Source organism: Centropristis striata, chromosome 4 (assembly GCF_030273125.1).
Source record: "Centropristis striata isolate RG_2023a ecotype Rhode Island chromosome 4, C.striata_1.0, whole genome shotgun sequence".
NCBI classification, from domain to species: Eukaryota; Metazoa; Chordata; class Actinopteri; order Perciformes; family Serranidae; genus Centropristis; species Centropristis striata.
Window position 1 is genome coordinate 32,962,323 of NC_081520.1, and position 18,597 is coordinate 32,980,919.

The 18,597-nt window shown below is 37.6% G+C and overlaps 1 protein-coding gene across 1 annotated transcript in view; it reads left to right on the forward strand.

The window, feature by feature from the left end:
* dner (delta/notch-like EGF repeat containing) overlaps positions 1–18,597 on the forward strand; it is an 86,500-nt gene that overhangs the window by 48,745 nt on the left and 19,158 nt on the right. Inside the window, exons 4-7 of the mRNA XM_059331255.1 lie at positions 1,542–1,705; positions 5,437–5,585; positions 8,586–8,739; positions 11,291–11,404. Of these exons, the coding sequence (XP_059187238.1) occupies positions 1,542–1,705; positions 5,437–5,585; positions 8,586–8,739; positions 11,291–11,404 (581 nt within the window). The remainder of the gene's footprint in view (positions 1–1,541; positions 1,706–5,436; positions 5,586–8,585; positions 8,740–11,290; positions 11,405–18,597) is intronic.

Consider the following 18,597-nt stretch of genomic DNA (forward strand, 5'->3'; position numbering starts at 1 on the left):
TTTTTTTTCAAATTCTCTGAGGTCCTGATTAATGAGCTCCCAACTTCTCTGGCTGTAACTCATGTTCATAAGGGTCCACAGGAAGCAACATCACCCCCACAGAGTCAGAAAACACTGGCAGCCATTACTACAACCCTCTATCAGACAGAGACTTTGAAGGCCAGGGAGAACAGAGGTTTTTAAAAAAGATTTAAAAACAGGCAGTGTAGGGGCCAGTCTGATCTGTAGGGGGAGCTCATTCCAGAGTTTGGGGGCCACAACCATCGATATATATACAAACACGAGATGGCTCACGCACGCTGTTAGCCAATGGAGACTGACGTCCTCGCATGGCGGCCATCTTGCCACAGGCAGCCTACGGTCTACGGTGTCTATGGTGCATGTAACATTGAAATAATGCCATAGATTTTTTAGATAATTTTAAACTGATTTTCAAATGGTTTGGTTTGTTATAAACCTCAGAGTTGTAGTTATGCATACTCAAGAATAATTTTAACCATGGACTTTCATAAATAAACATTAAGCAGATAGGTAAAGCAATAGCTATAGGCCTACACACAAGGTAGTTATATTAAATAATTTATATATAAAACATTTAATCATTCCATGTATGTTATATTAATAATATTTCTATTATAATGATAACAATAATAACACATAGCATTAACATATATGTATTTATTTTCAATACAAATATCTGTCTCATGTTGCCTTTCTGTATATCCGTTCTATATATATATATATATGCTGTTTGGCACAATAGTGGCTTAGAGAAGTGGTTCTCTAACTTTCTTTCTTTTTTTTGCTTTAGTAACCCCTTTTCAGATTTCTCTCTTGTTTTGTCTTGGGTTTCACTGTTTTTTTTACAAATTGTCTGAGTTCCTGATTAATGAGCCCCCAACCTCTCTGGCTGTAACTCATGTTCATAAAGGTCCACAGGAAGCAACATCACCCCCACAGAGTCAGAAAACACTGGCAGCCATTACTCACCAGGCCTGTCCAGGATGCCAGGTTTAGTAACAAACAGGAGAACCATCCTTTAGTTATCAGTCCTGGGTTTAAACAGTAAGACAATAACTGACAGCTTGCTGCTGACCGGCATGAGTGGATGCTGATATTTTCTTAAGCTTCTAATTTTGACTTGAATAAAGATTTGATTAAGTCAGGAAGTTCACATAGAGGATAAGTCCATTTATCTTATCTTTCATGCTGACTTTGTTGCTATTTTAATAATGTTGACTGGCAAGATGATTTAAGTGTTCACTGGATGTAAAAAGTAATAATTTGTGGATTGTGTTTCTTGTATTATGCGCATTCAATATATTTCTTCTGGTGCAATCTATTATTTAAACTGTGAATGTTGCAAATCTGCAGCACAAAAGCAAAAAAAAGCAGCTTAGAGCTGTCACCAATTAAAAAGAGATCAAAACAATTGTATTCAATGTTTAGTTTGGGCCAAATTATAGATAAAACCCACATAAATCATATTCTTTCATCCTCATCCTCCATCCCTCCCTCCCCTGCTTTGTCTCTCCAACCAGGGTGGTGGTGAATGCCAGTGGAGCTCCAGTACTGTGGTGTGTGAATGAAGAGGGTTTCCTCCGTTCCTCCATTTTGAACGGCACTACAATGTGGTTCCTGCAGGCTTCTGATGGATTGGTGGTGCCAGACCACTCGCTGCCACTGGGACAGAACTACTTCCTCAGTAAGATATACAAACAAACAACTATATTGATATCAGTAGGCCTGTCACTATAACACATTTTAGAACGATATATTTTCCACAGAAACTATCACGTTAAACGATAGTATTGTTGTATCATTGTGTCAATTTTTAATCTGGAAAATATTAAACATTGGAATTGAAGTGTGGAAAAGAAATATTAAAATATCCTAGATAAATAAAACATAAAATAAACTACAACCAAAATCAATAAAATAAACTTCCAGGCTCTGTTAACACAATGTGGCACTGAGATAATCATTATGTACCGTATTATATTATTTTATTATTAAAATAACATAAACAGCTGGAATGGCTGCTTGGGAAATATAGTTTTTTTCAGCAATCCGTACTGCCTCTCAAACATTTGCAGCTTTACTTTAAACAATCTCTCAACCGTCTCTCTGTCCTCTCTCCCTCTCCCCCTTCATCCTCTATCTACTCTATTCTACTCTGTTGATCTGTACAACGACATCTATTGCACGTCTGTCCGTCCTGGGAGATGGATCCCTCCTCTGTTTCTCCCTGAGGTTTCTTCTTCTTTTTCCCCTGTTAACAGGGTTTTTGAGGAGTTTTTCCCTGGCTGATGTGAGGGTCTAAGGACAGAGGGTGTCATACCATGTACAGTCTGTAAAGCCCTTTGAGGCAAATTTGTGATTTGTGATTTTGGGCTATATAAATAAAATTGACTTGACTTGACTTTAAACACAATACAAAAAAACACCAAAAGTCAATATATTGAGTCGAAAGATAAGTCGATATAGCAATGATTGTGACAGGCCTAGATATCAGCTCTCCAAACGGGTGAGAGACTGAAGGATTTATAAAAATGTATTAGCGAAACTGAAATTCTGAATCTCACCCACAATTTAAGACTGTAATTATACTTTAATTATCACTGTTTTTATCATTTAATTGGCATGATCGTTCATCCAACAACCATGGAAAAGCTAAAGATTTTTGAAAAACCTCCAAATAGCTCATTTACAACTGAGCCAAAAACATCTGAGGATTAATGAATTTGAATAAATTGTATTTACAGTGTTTATTCCTGACATGACATTGGGGAAAATCGCATAACATTTGCATATATGAGTCAAAATATTATATTTACATACTGAAAAAAACAACAGATATGTATGCTGATATTCCATCTGTATTTTAACACTGAGCTCCACACGCACACACACACACACAAACACACACACACACACACACACACACACACGCTTTTGTGTGAGCTGCAGCGGGGGTAATTGGAGTCTCACTCTTTAACTGAAAGGCTGGTTGACCTCCATGTGTGTGTTCAACATACCTGATGCTGTTTCACTGTGCTGCCTGTCCTCTGACCTTGACATGTCTTCTAACTCTGGCAACACAGCCGCAGCAGCACCTGAGAGAAAGAGAGAGACAGAGGGAGAGAGAGAGAGAGAGAGAGAGAGAGGGAGATGACATTGGGGAGTTAAATCAGAGGGGAGGATGGATAATGGAGGGTGGGAGAGAGGAAGAGTCAGATAAGGAGGGAGAAAGAAGAGATGGCAGGACAGAAAGGGATAAGAGGAGGACGAAGGATGCAGAAGGAGGAAAGAATGAAGGTCAAACTGCAGGAGGAAGAGGGAGAAGCATGCAAAGCATCAGTAGGGAGGGAGGAGCGTTGACTTTGCATTTCCCTCCTCACACGTCACTGTGTCTGAATGATGGCAACGTGCTTTCACAATGTGATGGAGCGGTGACTCTGCAGGTTCAACATCCGATGTCATTGGGCTGATGATTGTTTGGTCAGGGGTGACAGAGAAGCACGAGTTGTTCTGTCGGCCGTCTGGTTGGCTGAGGAGATCAGCATCGTCAAAGACTCGTCATCGGTGGATCCGCAGCTCATTGGCTCAGATCAGCCTCTTAAAAAATGGCAGTTAATATTCACTATGAGGCTATTTTTACCCAAGTGGCCATGTAGCTGTCAGCTTTGATTGAAGATATAATAAGAGATGTTCTGAACTTCTAGACCCAGAGAGACTAGACGGAGCCATGCACTCTATTTTGGTCACAATGAAAAGCAGCCTGCATCCGGTCTTTTCTACACTTTTAGCCACATCTGGGTTGTTGTTTGTTTTCTGTTGCTTTGGTGCATTAATCACATCAATATTAATATTTGCACAACAGTCAGTTCAACCTCCACAACATTTAGTCATTTGTGCTTATCATAGTAGCAGTTTCTCATTCCTTACAACAAATTGCAAATGCTTTTGGACAGTCATCAATTGCTTTCATACAACTCTCTGCTGTTTTATAACATTATCATTGCTTATTTCATGTCAGTCAAAAATAACTAAACTTGTGAATGCTGATTAGTCATTCCATATAAAACTAATAGTCCTCATTTCATTGCTTGAGTCATTACATACAGAAATGTTGAACTAATAACAACTAACAAATTTTATATATTTTTTAAAATCTTTTTTTTTTTTTTTTTTACTGAATATGTCTCCGGAATTGAATACATTTTTCTTGGGTGAACCTCAGCTTTCACTGATGAGAAACGTTGGTTGCAACCAATGATAAGCCACTTCTCTACAATCACTCAGAGCTGAATCCCATAAACCCATAAACCCATAACCCATTATAAGCATATATGAACCGTACTGTACTGTGCACAGCTCTACCCAAATGCTGTGAACAAATAAGAATTGAAAAGAGCATATGCAATAAAAATGTGAAACATACATATTCAGTGTGTTGTACTCAGTTACCTCACTAAATACTGTAATGTGTAACTTTACTGTAGTTTTCAAATGGCTGTGCAAACACTATAGTGCTGTGTTGAGCATTTTCAGGTAATGTCACCAAGATCTGACCAAGATTTGCATTGGAAAACATTTACAGAGTAAATTGTCATAATGAAAACATGACAGAGCCATTTGACTATCTTGTTCATAAACATGGTGTCAGGACTTTTCATCCTGATGACACTGACACTTTCGTTGACATGAATACTTGCTTTTGAGGAACGGGCTATGCATTTTGAGCAAGTGACACACTTTTGTAGGTTATCCACTCGGTTTTGCAGTTTGTAATAATTGTTTTGAGAAATGCATTAACTGTGGTGGAAATGTAAACAGTGATGTGAGAAATGCACCAAAGCGACTGAGAAAAACTGTAAAATCTCTCATAAACATTTGTTGGCAAGAATAAGAATCTACAGCCTTTACCTGTTAGGTGAATACAATACAATACATATTTATTTATTAAAGCGCATTTCAAAACAACAGCTTTGACTAAAGCGCTGCATAACAATAGGCATTGAATTACAAAATACAGAATACGGACCACAAAAGCAACCCTCTATCAGACAGATATATATATATATATATACATGTATATATATATATATATATATATATATATATATATATATATATATTTGAGAAGTGGTTCTCTATAACAACAAGTATGAAACCTAATGTTGGCACGAGAGGAAAATCAGAGGACCACCAAATTAAATAGAATGGGGACTATGAATGTGAAAAATGTACAAAGTATGCAAGCAATAGTTGTTGATATAGTGGTGGACCAAGCTACAGACAGCTACATCCCTAAAGTCACACTGCTAGTCACACATTTCAATTATTCTCATAAACCTCTCAAGCATTACGTCACATTTTCTCTACAAAGACATGGGCATGATTTATTCAAGTACATCATCTCTTCTGTCCTAGGTGTGTTGCGTGTGGGCGCCCCCACGGCCCCAGAGGTCACCCTGCGCCTCAACCTGACGGTGAAGGCCAGCAGCTGTGTGGAGCCCGGCAGCAGCTTCAGCGACCCTCAGTGCTCCGGGAAAGGCAAATGTATCACACAGCCCTCAGAGGTGAGAATCAACAGATGTTTATTCTTATCAAAACAATTGAGATTTCATTTGTGTCGCGGGGTTCTTCTTCTAACCTCGTCACTTATTCAAAAAATTGTTTATTCTCCTCCTCACAAGGTGCAAACAGTGCCAATATGTACAAACCAAAAAATAAAAAAGAAACAAAGAAAATAAAGTAAATGAAGCAACAACAAAAAAAGCATCTTTTTTCTCCCAGATTCACCACTTTAACCCTTAATAGGACACTCATTGAAATACTTGCAAATTCCAAATTTCAACCCTAGAGAATATTGGAGGATATTACATACTGCCAGAATGTGTATAAAAAAACATACGAAAATAATATTTTGAGAAAAAAGTTAATGAGACTAAAGTGGCAAATCTACGAGAAAAAAATGCACAGATTTATGAGATTTAAAGTGGTGAATCTGGGAGAAAAAAGTTGCTTTTTCCCACTTTAAATCTCTTAAATCTGCAATCTTTTTTTCTTGTAGATTTGTCACTTTAATCAAGTAAATTTGCAACTTTTTTCTCGAAATATTACCTGAAGTTACCAAATATAGTTCTTCGCCTGATAAAGGTTTAAAGGTAGAGAGGGACGCCCCTGCTCTGGTCGGAACTGGTAGTGCGTTCCACCAGCGGGGAACAAGAAATGCAAAGAGTCTGGATTGCCTTGGACCAACGGGGGGCAGAGCTAGGCGCCGTTCGTTGGGAGAGCACAACGGTCGTGAGGTAGCATATGTCTGAATCAAATGCTCTATATACAAGCACAAAACAAAAAGAAAGAAAACAAAAACAAGTTCTTCCATGAATTGACTTTACACAATATTCAACAAGCTTCTCAATTCACTGTTACTTCCTGTGTAACCAACCACTCTCTCCCAGATCAGGGCTCTGTCTGCCCCTTATATAGTGGCAGCTCCTCCCACTAGGACTGTTACATTTCTATAAAAATAACATAAACATCTTCTAAACAACATAAACATCAATTTACTTCACAGGTAATCATCACCAACATTATACAAAAATTACCACAGTTTGGTCACAGTTTCTCTTCCATAGAAACTGTCTTCTACACAGACAAATTGACATAATTAATTATATCAAATAACAATTTATGCCGCATCACATGATCAATAATGATGCGTGTCATCCTCCGGGCAGGTAAGTAGGAGCGGGCGCATTTCCAAATGCCTGGTAAGTTATGTTACATATGTTTGTTTCTATGCATTCAAATTAGAGCTGCCAAGTGTGCACCCTTGGCCGTGATATTGTACAGAGAGGGGAAGGGGCATGTGTGCGTTGTAATGTATGTTTAGCATGCACTGCAAAAAAAGAAAAGTTGGGTGAACTCAAAATTTCTAGGCAACAAACTTCGATAAAATTTTAAGTTGGACAATTAAACTAAATATTTTAAGTTTTGTTTTTGAGTTTGCTCAACTCTGAATTCAGATTTTTGTCAACTCAACTGTAAGTTGTAGTAACTTATAATTTTACATTATAAGTAGTAATTTATAATTTTACATTATAAGTTATAATAACTTTTAATCCTTACTTCTGCTAACTTCTGCAATGTGCTGAATTGGCACGATTGTAAAGCCGCTATGAAATGTCAGCTAATGTTGCGACCACAATTTTGAGTTAACATTGATACGCTAATGGCTACTCTTGTAACAAGCAGCGCCGCTAGCATCAGTTAGCCGCTAGCTTTCGCTAATGACAGAATTTCCCCACTTTCCAGCATTTCACAACAAAGAAATAAGAGTTAGCAGAACTATTGTCCCTTGTTGTGAACCCCAACTTAAAGATATAAGTAACAGCAACTCACAAACTTGTTTTTGAGCAGACAACTGGCTTCCTTTGTTGTGCTAACTTACATTATTGCCCTAAATGTCAATAATTTATATTTCCAAGTTTTACCAACTTAAATCACTGTTTTAGGCCAAAAAATACACGTTGGCTTTTTTGCAGTGTGGGGCTGAGAGGAACGATGTGTAGTATGTGTGTCTGTGTGTGTGTGCTGCATGTGTGTGTGTGCCGCCGGGACTGCTCCGTCACAATTTAATTGAAGCTGAAAGGTGTCGAAGAAAAATCCTGCAGTTTTTATTCTATACTTTAATAGAAAATCTCAGAGGCCACGAGGCCTCAAATAGAACTTTGGTAGTGAGGCAACACAAATAAAGTGAAAGTGAGCAGTTATTATTATACAGCATCTTTATCCAGTCATGTTTCTTTTCGCTGGTTGTAAAAACAAGGTTTCAGCACTTCACACCTTAGTAACATAACAATAGTGCTACTGCAAAATAAGCAAAAGCAAAGTTTTCATATTATTATTATAACCCCACATTATCCCTGCAGCTGCAGCGCTGCATTTGCCTTTTGATCATTATTCACAAAAGTGAAGCAGGAAAAAAACTCCCTGGGTTTCACTTAGTGGAGAACAACACAGAGCACAACAGAAAGCAAAAGAACAGAATGGTACAGAACAAATTACAGCAGTGCAACATCATTATTTTTTAATCTCTGGGATTTACAGTTTCATTCATTATATGAAAATCAAAAATGCATGCGGTGTAGGGTCTGGTGCAGCACCCTTAAAGACAAAGAAGAAAAAAATTGCTGCAGCAAAAGCAGAAGAAACCACCTGAGACCCGTTAGTCCCCTCTACATCTATACATTGAAGTAAAGGAGCTGCAGCACTAGTGACTCTCACTGGACGTGATAAAGAATGGTGTAATAAGGAAGGTGTTTCAGAGACCGTTTCATGGTTTCTCTTTTTGAAAACCAGTTTCTCATTATCTCTCCCCTCGTTGTTCGGGATAATCAGACTGTGTCACTGCTGCTTGTTATTGTATTGTTATATTACTGAATTATTTTACAATCTACAATCTCATTATTTCTGTTTCACAAGTCTTTCTCCCTTTTATCGCCATCTCCTGTTGTTTCACCTTCAAGGCTCATTGATTTGACACGTGAAGTTTGTGTGTGTGTGTTTTGCAGAGTACTTTCTTCTGCGAGTGCGAGGACGGCTACACCGGAATCTTCTGTGAGGAATTCGATGCCTGCCACCGCCGACCTTGTCGCAACAACGGCACCTGCACCGACGTTAGACAGGGGGGTGAAGGACGCAACTTCACATGCACCTGCCCACCAGGTGTGTGTGCGTTTGTTTGTGTGTATCCATGTATACATTTTGCTGCTTTTGTTTGTACCAGAGAATATATAATAAGTAGTGGATATGGTCACGACGACATCACCCACAGGTCGTTTTGAAGCCTTCATTTTGGTCTTAGTCATCTTATTTTTTGTTTTGTTTTGTTTTGTTTACTTTTTATTTTAATTATTTTACAAACATAAACATTTTTAAACATTTAAACATTTCCTGACATAGGACTTGTAATAAGGGACTTGATCATAAAAAGTGACACATAAAACATGAGGGGAGAATAGATAATATGTATATATATATATATATACATATATATATATATATAAAATAGATAATAATAACAATTACATAAAAAAGGAGTGAAAATAAGCAGATAAAATAGGATAATAAGAAAAGTATATATTTATTTATTTAAGGTTTATTTGAATAGGGACAGATACAAAAACATAGACAATCTTGACAGTTTATCTGATGTATGCATCATAGTGTTTTTAGCCAAAGCTAATTCACGACACTTGTCCCTAGTAGGGCTTTTGATCAAAAATAATAATACAGATTAACATTATTAAAAATACAAGCATAAAACAACAGCATAATAATAATATACAATTAATACATAAAAAAAAAGGTACAAGATGATTAAATTAAGGAATAGGTAATTTTGAAATAAAAATAGTTCAGGTACAAAAGTATTAATACCAGTAACAACAACAGGCAGAGGAGATGATATCTATCAGTGGTGGCTAAGCAAGACTTTCCAAAGAGGAATTCAAATAGGTATCTCTTTTTAACGGTATTCTATCACATCATCCCATCCATCAAACACCCAGGTATTGTGAAATACAGGTCCATCTTTGCGTAAAAGTGTTCATAGTTAGCTGCAGACTTGCAGTCATTCGCTCTATCATGTAGACATTTTTCAGTCTCTGGATCAATTGACCTATAGAAGGCGGTTTTACATCTCTCCAGTTCACTGTGGTCATTTTCTTTGCTTTCCTTTTTAATATTGTCCCAAAATCCTTGTATTACTGGACAACCCCAAAAAATATGTGTGGTGTCTCCAACATTTCCACAATTTCGCCAATATAATGATACATTAGGATTTTTCACAAATGAAGAGATGATGATTAAAATATAAAATATTAAAATATCTGATTTGGACTTTCCAATCAAATTCCTTCCATAATTGGCTGCTAATTCCCTTATAACAACCTGTACATATGTCTCATCTTGACTTTTTGGAGCTAGAAGTGACCATATTTGGATGAGAGGGTGTAGCTGGGTTGGAGGATGCAGTTTATTTTACTCTATATGAGACCTTAATTTACAAAATAAATAGCATGCTGTGTTGAAGAAGACTCAAAACTAGCGATTGAGACCATAAACTTGGTAGGAAAATGTATTGCGGTAGTAAATCAAGTAAGAATTAAGGTTATTCAATCTCATAGACTTCTAACCAATCTAACTCCTTTTTGCAGCCAGTGTAGTCGCCCCCTGCTGGCCATTAGAACGAATGCAGGTTTAAGGCACTTCTGCATTGGCTTCACTTCTTATAACTGGAGATTCAGACACAGTTTTATGCACATGTATAAAAGCTTCCTGTGTGTTGTTGGTTGTTTTGATTAGCATTGTGCAGGTGTAAAAACTGAAAACTCCTCCCTTCATTTAGAAAATCACTAAGTAAGATCACAGGAGCAGATATTGTATTGAACCATTGACCCTGTCATATTTAACTTAGGACAGGGACTTGAAGCGAGGGCCTCTGGTAGGACGGTAAATGTCAGAGGTGACCACTGATTGCCTGTCACTCCCTATTAGAGAACTGTGCTAACAAGCCCTGTGTGCCATGAGACCGACAATATATGTCAGTTTAGATAAACTAAGTGGCTCAAACTCTGGACTTTAATTACTTATTTACATAGTTCTGTATCAGCTGCTACTATAGTTGTTGCTACTCTGTCTGGGGTTCACAAAGATTCTTTATTATAGACAACAGACACACATTGATAACATGCAAATGATAAAACATCATCATTCACGATTCAAGCCAAGTAAAACAAAATATAAAAAACTAAATTGAGTGTAATTCTAAGTGTTGAATTCTTGTCACTATATGTGCTGGTGCAGTGGTGGAAAGTGCCCAAGTATATTTATTCAAGTACTCTACTTAAGTAAAGAGTATTTCCATTTAATGCTACCTAAACTTCTACTCCACTACATTTTGAAAGCCAATGTTGTACTTTGGTAACTTCAGTGGATATCAAAATGGGGTCGAGAAAAAAGTTGCAGATTTGCCACTTTAAATCTCTTAAATCTGCGACTTTTTTTTCTTGTAGATCTGCCACTTTAATCTAGTAAATTTGCAAATTTTTTCTCTAAATATTTTTACTTTGGATATCCGCTGAAGTTACCAAATACATCGCCTGATAAAGGGTTAAGGTAAAGTATCTGATTACTTCTTCCATTGCTTTTAGCTGCATTTAACCAAATGTAATTACATCAATCAAGTAGTCTGATTATAAGCCGTGTTTCTCAGGTTATGAAGGGGAGCGCTGCCAGTTGCTGGTGGACCACTGTCTCTCTCAGCCCTGCAAGAACGAAGCCACTTGTTTCAGCAGCCTGGCCGGACCCAGGTGTTACTGTTCAGAAGGTAGGGACCCATTTTATTCATAGATATCTACACGGTTGCTCATAAAGTTGTAAAAAATATTTTTTACCTCTTTCCATGAAATGATTGTGACAATGTGATTTATTCTTGACAGATGAAGTGTATTTCTTCTCAAAGTTGTATTAATCAATCTCTTGCACACATATCACAATGAAAATGAAACCATAGTTAACAGAGGATTGTGTCTGAAAACTTAATTTTTCCAACTTTATGGGCAACTATTACTTTCAAAGACAGAATGAACAAAGACACCAGAAACAAAGCTGACACCACATTAACAAGCATGGAAAAAAAACACAATTACCGTCTGAAAAAACAAATGGTATCTACAGCGCAGATGCAAAGACCACGGGGAAGTTGAGGTTAAACAAAATCACGTCTAAAGTTTGAGGCATATTTGTCCATTTTTGTTCATTATATCTTTAAGCTGGGGTTCACAACAAGGGACAATAGTTCTGCTAACTCTTATTTCTTTGTTGTGAAATTCGGTCATTAGCGAAAGCTAGCGGTTAACTGATGCTAGTGGCTAACTGATGCTAGCGGCTAACTGATGCTAGCTGTTAACTAATGCTAGCGGCTAACTGATGCTAGCGGCGCTGCTTGTTACAGCTACAAGAGTAGCCATTAGCGTATCAATGCTAACTCAAAATTGTGGTCGCAACATTAGCTGACATTTCATAGCGGCGTTACAATCGTGCCAGTTCAGCACATTGCAGAAGTTAGCAGAAGTGAGGATTAAAAGTTATTACAATGTAAAATTGTAAGTTAGTACAACTTACAGTTGAGTTGACAAAAATCCGAATTCAGAGTTGAGCAGACTCAAAAACAAAATATATTTAAAAATATTTCGTTTAATTGTCCAACTTAAAATTTTATCGAAGTTTGTTGCCTTGAAATTTTGAGTTCACCCAACTTTTCTTTTTTTGCAGTGTTGGTTATGGATTTCTTATAGGCTACCAGTTTTATTCTCAACAGATATTTATCCTTCTTCCTCCATTCAAGTTCCTCCAGTTTAATCCGCAACATCAAGACAAAACTAAAAGCGATCAGTTAAAAAAGATTTTTATTCCGTAATTGAGCCACTCAATTTGTTGATATTTTATGGTTGTACTATGGTTTTTTTCTCGGGATGAATAAATCTTAACTTCAACAATCACAGCATGTGTTGTTGCGTGGAGGTGAGAGAGCAAGAAATAAGAGCAGAAATGAGAGCTCAGTATTATAATTTCAAAATGTTCATTCTTTAAAAATATTTGATATACATTATATTTGTCTTTTCTCTGTGAAAAAAATACAAAAACAGACAGAAAAACTGTGCTAATCCTTTCATAGTTTTTATATTATTCATAATTTTATATTTATTTTATATTCTGTCTGAATCCAGTTAATACACTCTTGGTGTGTATGCTGTGTGTTCAACAGTATCTGTGCCACTGAGATGCTTAATTTAAACCTTCCTCCTCTATTCTAATTAGTCTTCATAGCCTCAGCGACCTGCATCTGCCTCTCCAGGGAAATCCGTGACCGCAAAACTTATGCCGTAACAGCATTTCTCAACAACTAGTTTGCAATTAACGAACACCATGTACCAGCAACAGTGTAAACAGAGTGTGTTTTCTCACACACACACACAAAACACAGGGAAAACCTTAGGTAAAAATGGACCTCGCCACATAAATAAAGCAACAGCAGCTGGTAAAGCTGGTGGCTGTTTCATTGTTGCAGGTACAGCTCGCAGCACTCACTTCATTTCTCACTCACACTGCTACACCTGACTGTGCTGCTGAACTGTAGCTGCCAAAAACAACCGTGATGAACATAATCCACCACTTGTGTAGTTATTTTCATAAAATGAGAGAATCAGCTGTGAGAACCCTGCCAGCGCATCTTAATAAGTGTAAGGAGATTTTGTTGAAAACTGGCTTTTAAAAATTCACAAGCTTATAATCGTGTGTGTGAGGGAACTTTTGCACAAATGTATCTCTGTGCATTAACTTGCATGTAGCAGCACGGTAAATCAATTGGTAACACAACATTAGACCGCTTTTTTATGCTTAATTATTTGTTGGTTAGCTTATTTTTAAAAAACAGACTGATATAACAATTAAGAAACACATCTATCTTTTTAACCCTTGTGTAGTCCTCCCGTCGACTATGCACTGGTGGTCCTCAGGGGTCAAAAAGGACCCTGTAACGCCCGCAAATGTAATAATGCCCACAAACGTAATACACCACAAACGTAATAAAAAATCTGCAGCTTTTAATGCAATAATCCCAAAATCCACAAACGTAATACATTTTCCACAATAGTAATAGCCGCTGCCTACTACAAACGTTACACAAGATTTCCCACAAATGTAATAACTATTACATTTTCAGGGATTTATTACGTTTGTGGGGAAGGGAAAATTTTCAATTTTCAATATTGTAATAAGTTCCCAAGGTCTGTTGTGTGATAGCGGAGCGGAGAGAGCCAGCAGCTGGATTTTGCACCCACTGTCAGTATTAGTAGTGTGTGTATAGGCAAACAAACAAAAAACAATAACCATAACAACCGTTACTCATTGCGTTATTACATTTGTGGGAACATATTACAATATTGAAAGTTAAAGATCTTCACTTTCCCACAAACATAATAAGTCCCTGCAAATGTAATAGTTATTACATTTTTTGGGTAGTAGGCAGCGGCTATTACTACTGTGGAAAATGTATTACTTTTGTTGGATTATTGCATTAAGAGCTGCAGATTTTTATCACGTTTGTGGGTGTTACAGACCCCATGCCATTAGACTGGTTTTAGGACATGTAGAAAAAAATTAACTTTTTTTTAAAAACATTTTAAGGCAACTCATGACTAGGGATGGGTACCTTTCACATTTGAACCGATACGGTACCAATTTTTGGTACTTTTGCGTTTGTTTATGTGGTAATGAATGTAAATTTGTTTAATAATAAAATCTAATTTTTTCAATTCAACATATTTATTTCTCAAAATATAAACTTTGTATATCTAAAATATATCAAAACAATATTAAATCCAGGATGAGCAGTGCTTTATTGTTGAGTGAACGTGCATTTTGTAACATGAAGGTTGCAGTGTTATCAAAGAATGCAGAGGAGCGCTCTCAGGTGGCAAGTGCACGGAGGAGAAAAAAAAAAAGGTTGCAAGTTCACGTGTGATTTGTTGTGATGACGTCGTAGCTGTGCGGCGCAGCACCGGTCAAACAGTATTGTGGGCACGGCATGGTTGGAATAAACAAAGTTGAGACGGGCTGCTCTGTGCACATATCGAGGATGACGCAGGTGTCCGAGGGATTTAATTTCAGCGAGGCAGTTTGGAGTAAATTGGCAGGTAATATCCCTGAGTTGAAGAGCGGAGTATTAGCGGAGGACCAGAGATGCAGCAGCTAGCTGCTAGCTGTTAATGACTGGTCTACAGAAGAATGGAGAGAGCAAACGGAGTAAGGAAGGTCCAATCTGGAGGCAGACGAAGGCCAAGCCCGGGTAGAGACATTGGAGAGATAGCAGCTGGCGGCTAGCAGGCCGAGAGCCGGCTGTTCGTCTCTGCGCCGGGGTGGAAGAGGGCAGCAGCTAGTGGCTAGTGGCCGCGGTGAGCAGGCAGGACCAGACGACGAGGTAAATAAAAAAAATAAAAAATAGTGCGACCGTCAGCACGCTTGTTAATCAAAGACGTCAAATGAAAACAGGTTGAAATCAATGATCAGTTTAAAGTTAACGCCATTAAGGTACCGAAACATGGTACCATTTGATTTTACATGAATCGGTACTCGGTAGTACCGACGGAATTCGGTCGGTACCTATAAAAGTACCGAATTCAGTACCCATCCCTACTCATGACCAACAAATTGATATATAATTTTAATATTTTTTTCATTAGGATTGGTAATTTTTTGTCAAAGATACAAAATTAGGCCATGTATAAAACATGTAAAAATGTATAAAGAAAGTTGAAATTTATTTTATCAATAAAGGATGCAGAGGGGCACATATGCTTAAAATTTAACTTCTATGAAAGTTAACCTATATTAATCGTATGATGTAAATGATTTGGGGTCAAAAAGGACCCCAGGACCACAGGAGGATTGACATTTTGAGATTTCATAGAAGGAAAAACTAGTGTAAATACTACATTCATTGGGGACTGAATTCCATGTAGCTGCTTCAGTTTGTCTTCCTTGAAATAATTCAGCATAACAACACACGAGAGCATAAACAGATTTTTTTCTCATAAAGAGTCAATAAAGTCAGTGCTGAGATTATTATGCATTTCATGTTAACGTTCATAATATACTAGTCTAGTCAATTTTTATTCATAAAATCTGTAGATTATGATTCTCTCCCTCCTTATGTTCACTCCAAATGGAAGCACACTTCTGTCTTGCAAGGTTGACCACAGGATCATTCACGTTTATTCATGTTCCTCACTTGAGATGTGCAGCACAGGAGTTGTGCTTGTACCAACTTGTTTCTAAAAAAAACTACGTATTCCAATGTCCTCGCTTAACCAAGCAATCTCCTTTTTCATCCAGTGTTTGTATAAATGTTAGGTACTATTATAAAGCTCTGGGTGCCCACCGATGGCTACAATCCTTTTTTCCCTCTTATTTGTGATTCAACAACATCAGGAGAATGTCCAAACTGATAGCCTTTCAAGTCATTTTCTTGCATGACTTAAAAATGTTCCACTCATGAGAATGCCGCTGATTGCACGTATTTACATCATCCGCGTTGCACGACACGAAATTACATCTTTGCATGTAAAATACTGGATGGACAGACATGCAATAAAATGCAATAGATTCAAATTCAATTCAAAATTACTTTATTTATCTCCAAGGGGAAATTCAGTTAGTCTGCTAACTCTGTTAGAATGAGACAGTCTGATGGCTGTAGGAGCGAAGAATCTTTTGAACCTCTCTGTACTGCAGCAGAGAGAGAGGAGCCGTCCACTGCTGTTTTTTTGGTCCATAAAGGTTTAGTCTAGCGGATGATCTGGGTATTTCAAGATGGCCTCAAACATCTTAACAGGTCATCTCTCCACCACCTCCTCCAGTGTGTCCAACATGGCTCCAACCACAGAACCAGCTCTTTAGACCAGTCTGTCCAACCGCCTTCATCTCTGTGTCTGATGCTGCCTCCCCAGCAGACTGCAGCATAAAACAACACACTACCACCACAGACTGATAAAACATCTGCAGCATCTTACTACAGATGACAAGAGATCTGAGCTTCCTTAAGAAAAAGAGGCGGCTCTGCCCCTTTTTGTAGAGAGCGTCTGTGTTTAGGGACCAGTCCAACTTATTATCCAGGTAAACACCTAGATACTTATAACTTGGCACCACCTCGATGTCCACCCCACAGGTATTCACTGTCTGAAGAGGGGGCTTGACCCTGCTGAAATCTCTGATCATTTCCTTCGTCTTTGAGGTGTTCAGTAGGAGATAGTTCTTGTGACTCCAGTCACTGAAGGCTTTTATCAGGTCCCTATATTCCGATTCCTGTCCATTCCTGATACACGCCACAATAACAGTGTCGTCGAAATACTTCTGGATGTGGCAGGACTCAGAGTTGTATTTGAAGTCCGCTTTGTATAGTGTGAACAGGAATGGAGCCAGATGTCAATAGAATTAATAAAAAACTAAAAAAGAAAACTCCAGATGAGAAGGAATTTTAACTGCACAGAAAAAACAAGCTCCTCTCATACAGATTTCAAAATGGGAAATCCATAGAAAAGGTGCTGTTTAACAAATGATCAGTCAATAACTGACTGAGAACGCTGAACAACACTTGCAGGAAAACACACGCCGCATAAAGAAAAATCTCCCTTTTTATTAATCATTCTGTCACAGTGTGCATGTGGGGACTCAGGTTCAGTTTGGGGACAGGTTAGGGTTGGGTTCAAGGAAAGGTTTATATAGCTGATAAGTGACAGCACTGAATGATTTGTGTGTTCTAAGATGAAAATCAGATGAAAAAGTGTTTATGATTGAGGTTGGGGAATAAATGTAAGTCATTTTAATGTCCTCCTTACTGACGAAAACAAGTCTGTGTGTGTTCGAGAAGCGCACAGAGATGAAGAGAGATGTGCGTCCATACTGATGAACACATCAGAGGAGGATGATTTAAATGTCTGTTTGAATACAAAGCCTCCGGGCAAACAGTCACAAGTAGAAGAGATGTTTCATGCAGAATGACATTTTTTTCCCTCCACATTGTTGGATGTAAAGAATCCAAGTATAAGAGAACATTTTATCTTGTATCACAAAAAGATTACATTAACACTCGAAGTCCAGGAATGCTTTACATATCCTTTGTGTGAAACCTTTCAGTATGTAGAGCAGGGAGAGATAACAATGAGAGAGGAGAATAAATCATTTGTGAAAATTAGATTTGTTTATTTTGTTCTTCCTGCATTAATGTGCCTTTGTCTCTTTCTCTGGAGCAAAAGTCACAAGTTCTTTTCAGTTTGCTTGTGTTTCTCAAAATAGAAAGGAGTTTTCAGCATAAAAAATAATGGTAACACTTTATATTAAGGTCCTTGTAATAAACATTAATTAACAAGTAATAAGGCCCTTGTAAGTCCTTACAAGATGCTTATTAACATTATTGTGTGTTTATAAGCTTATATAAGTGTTAATAATGGCATTACAAACACCCATGACCCACCCATTATGTCTTTGCCATGCCTTTATTAATCTTATTTTGTTTGCTTATTGATATTAAAATATACTTTATTGCTCATCTATTATAAGTTAACCTATAAGTTAATTTTGCTTTTTGCAACTACTGGATCTAAAGCGAGAACAATGCCTTATTACTTGTTAATTAATGGTTATTAAGGACCTTGTTATAAAGTGTTACCAAAATAATTAATAATTCAGTACAGTTGTGTCCTTCCACATGGAAATAAAATGTAAGCGAATGTCCAAATGCACAGATACATATCTGCCCTCCCATCCCCCATAAATCACCTCTAGGCTGTCTTGCAAAGTTCCTGCACAGACAGAAGCAATAAATAAAATGATGGATGGCATGACGACTGTAGCAGATGTCATCAGAGATGCATCAACTCTGTGATCACTAGGCCAACGATGAAAGCAAAACTGCATTTTTATTCGCCACATCACAAGGTGAGGCACAGATGTTTAAATAGA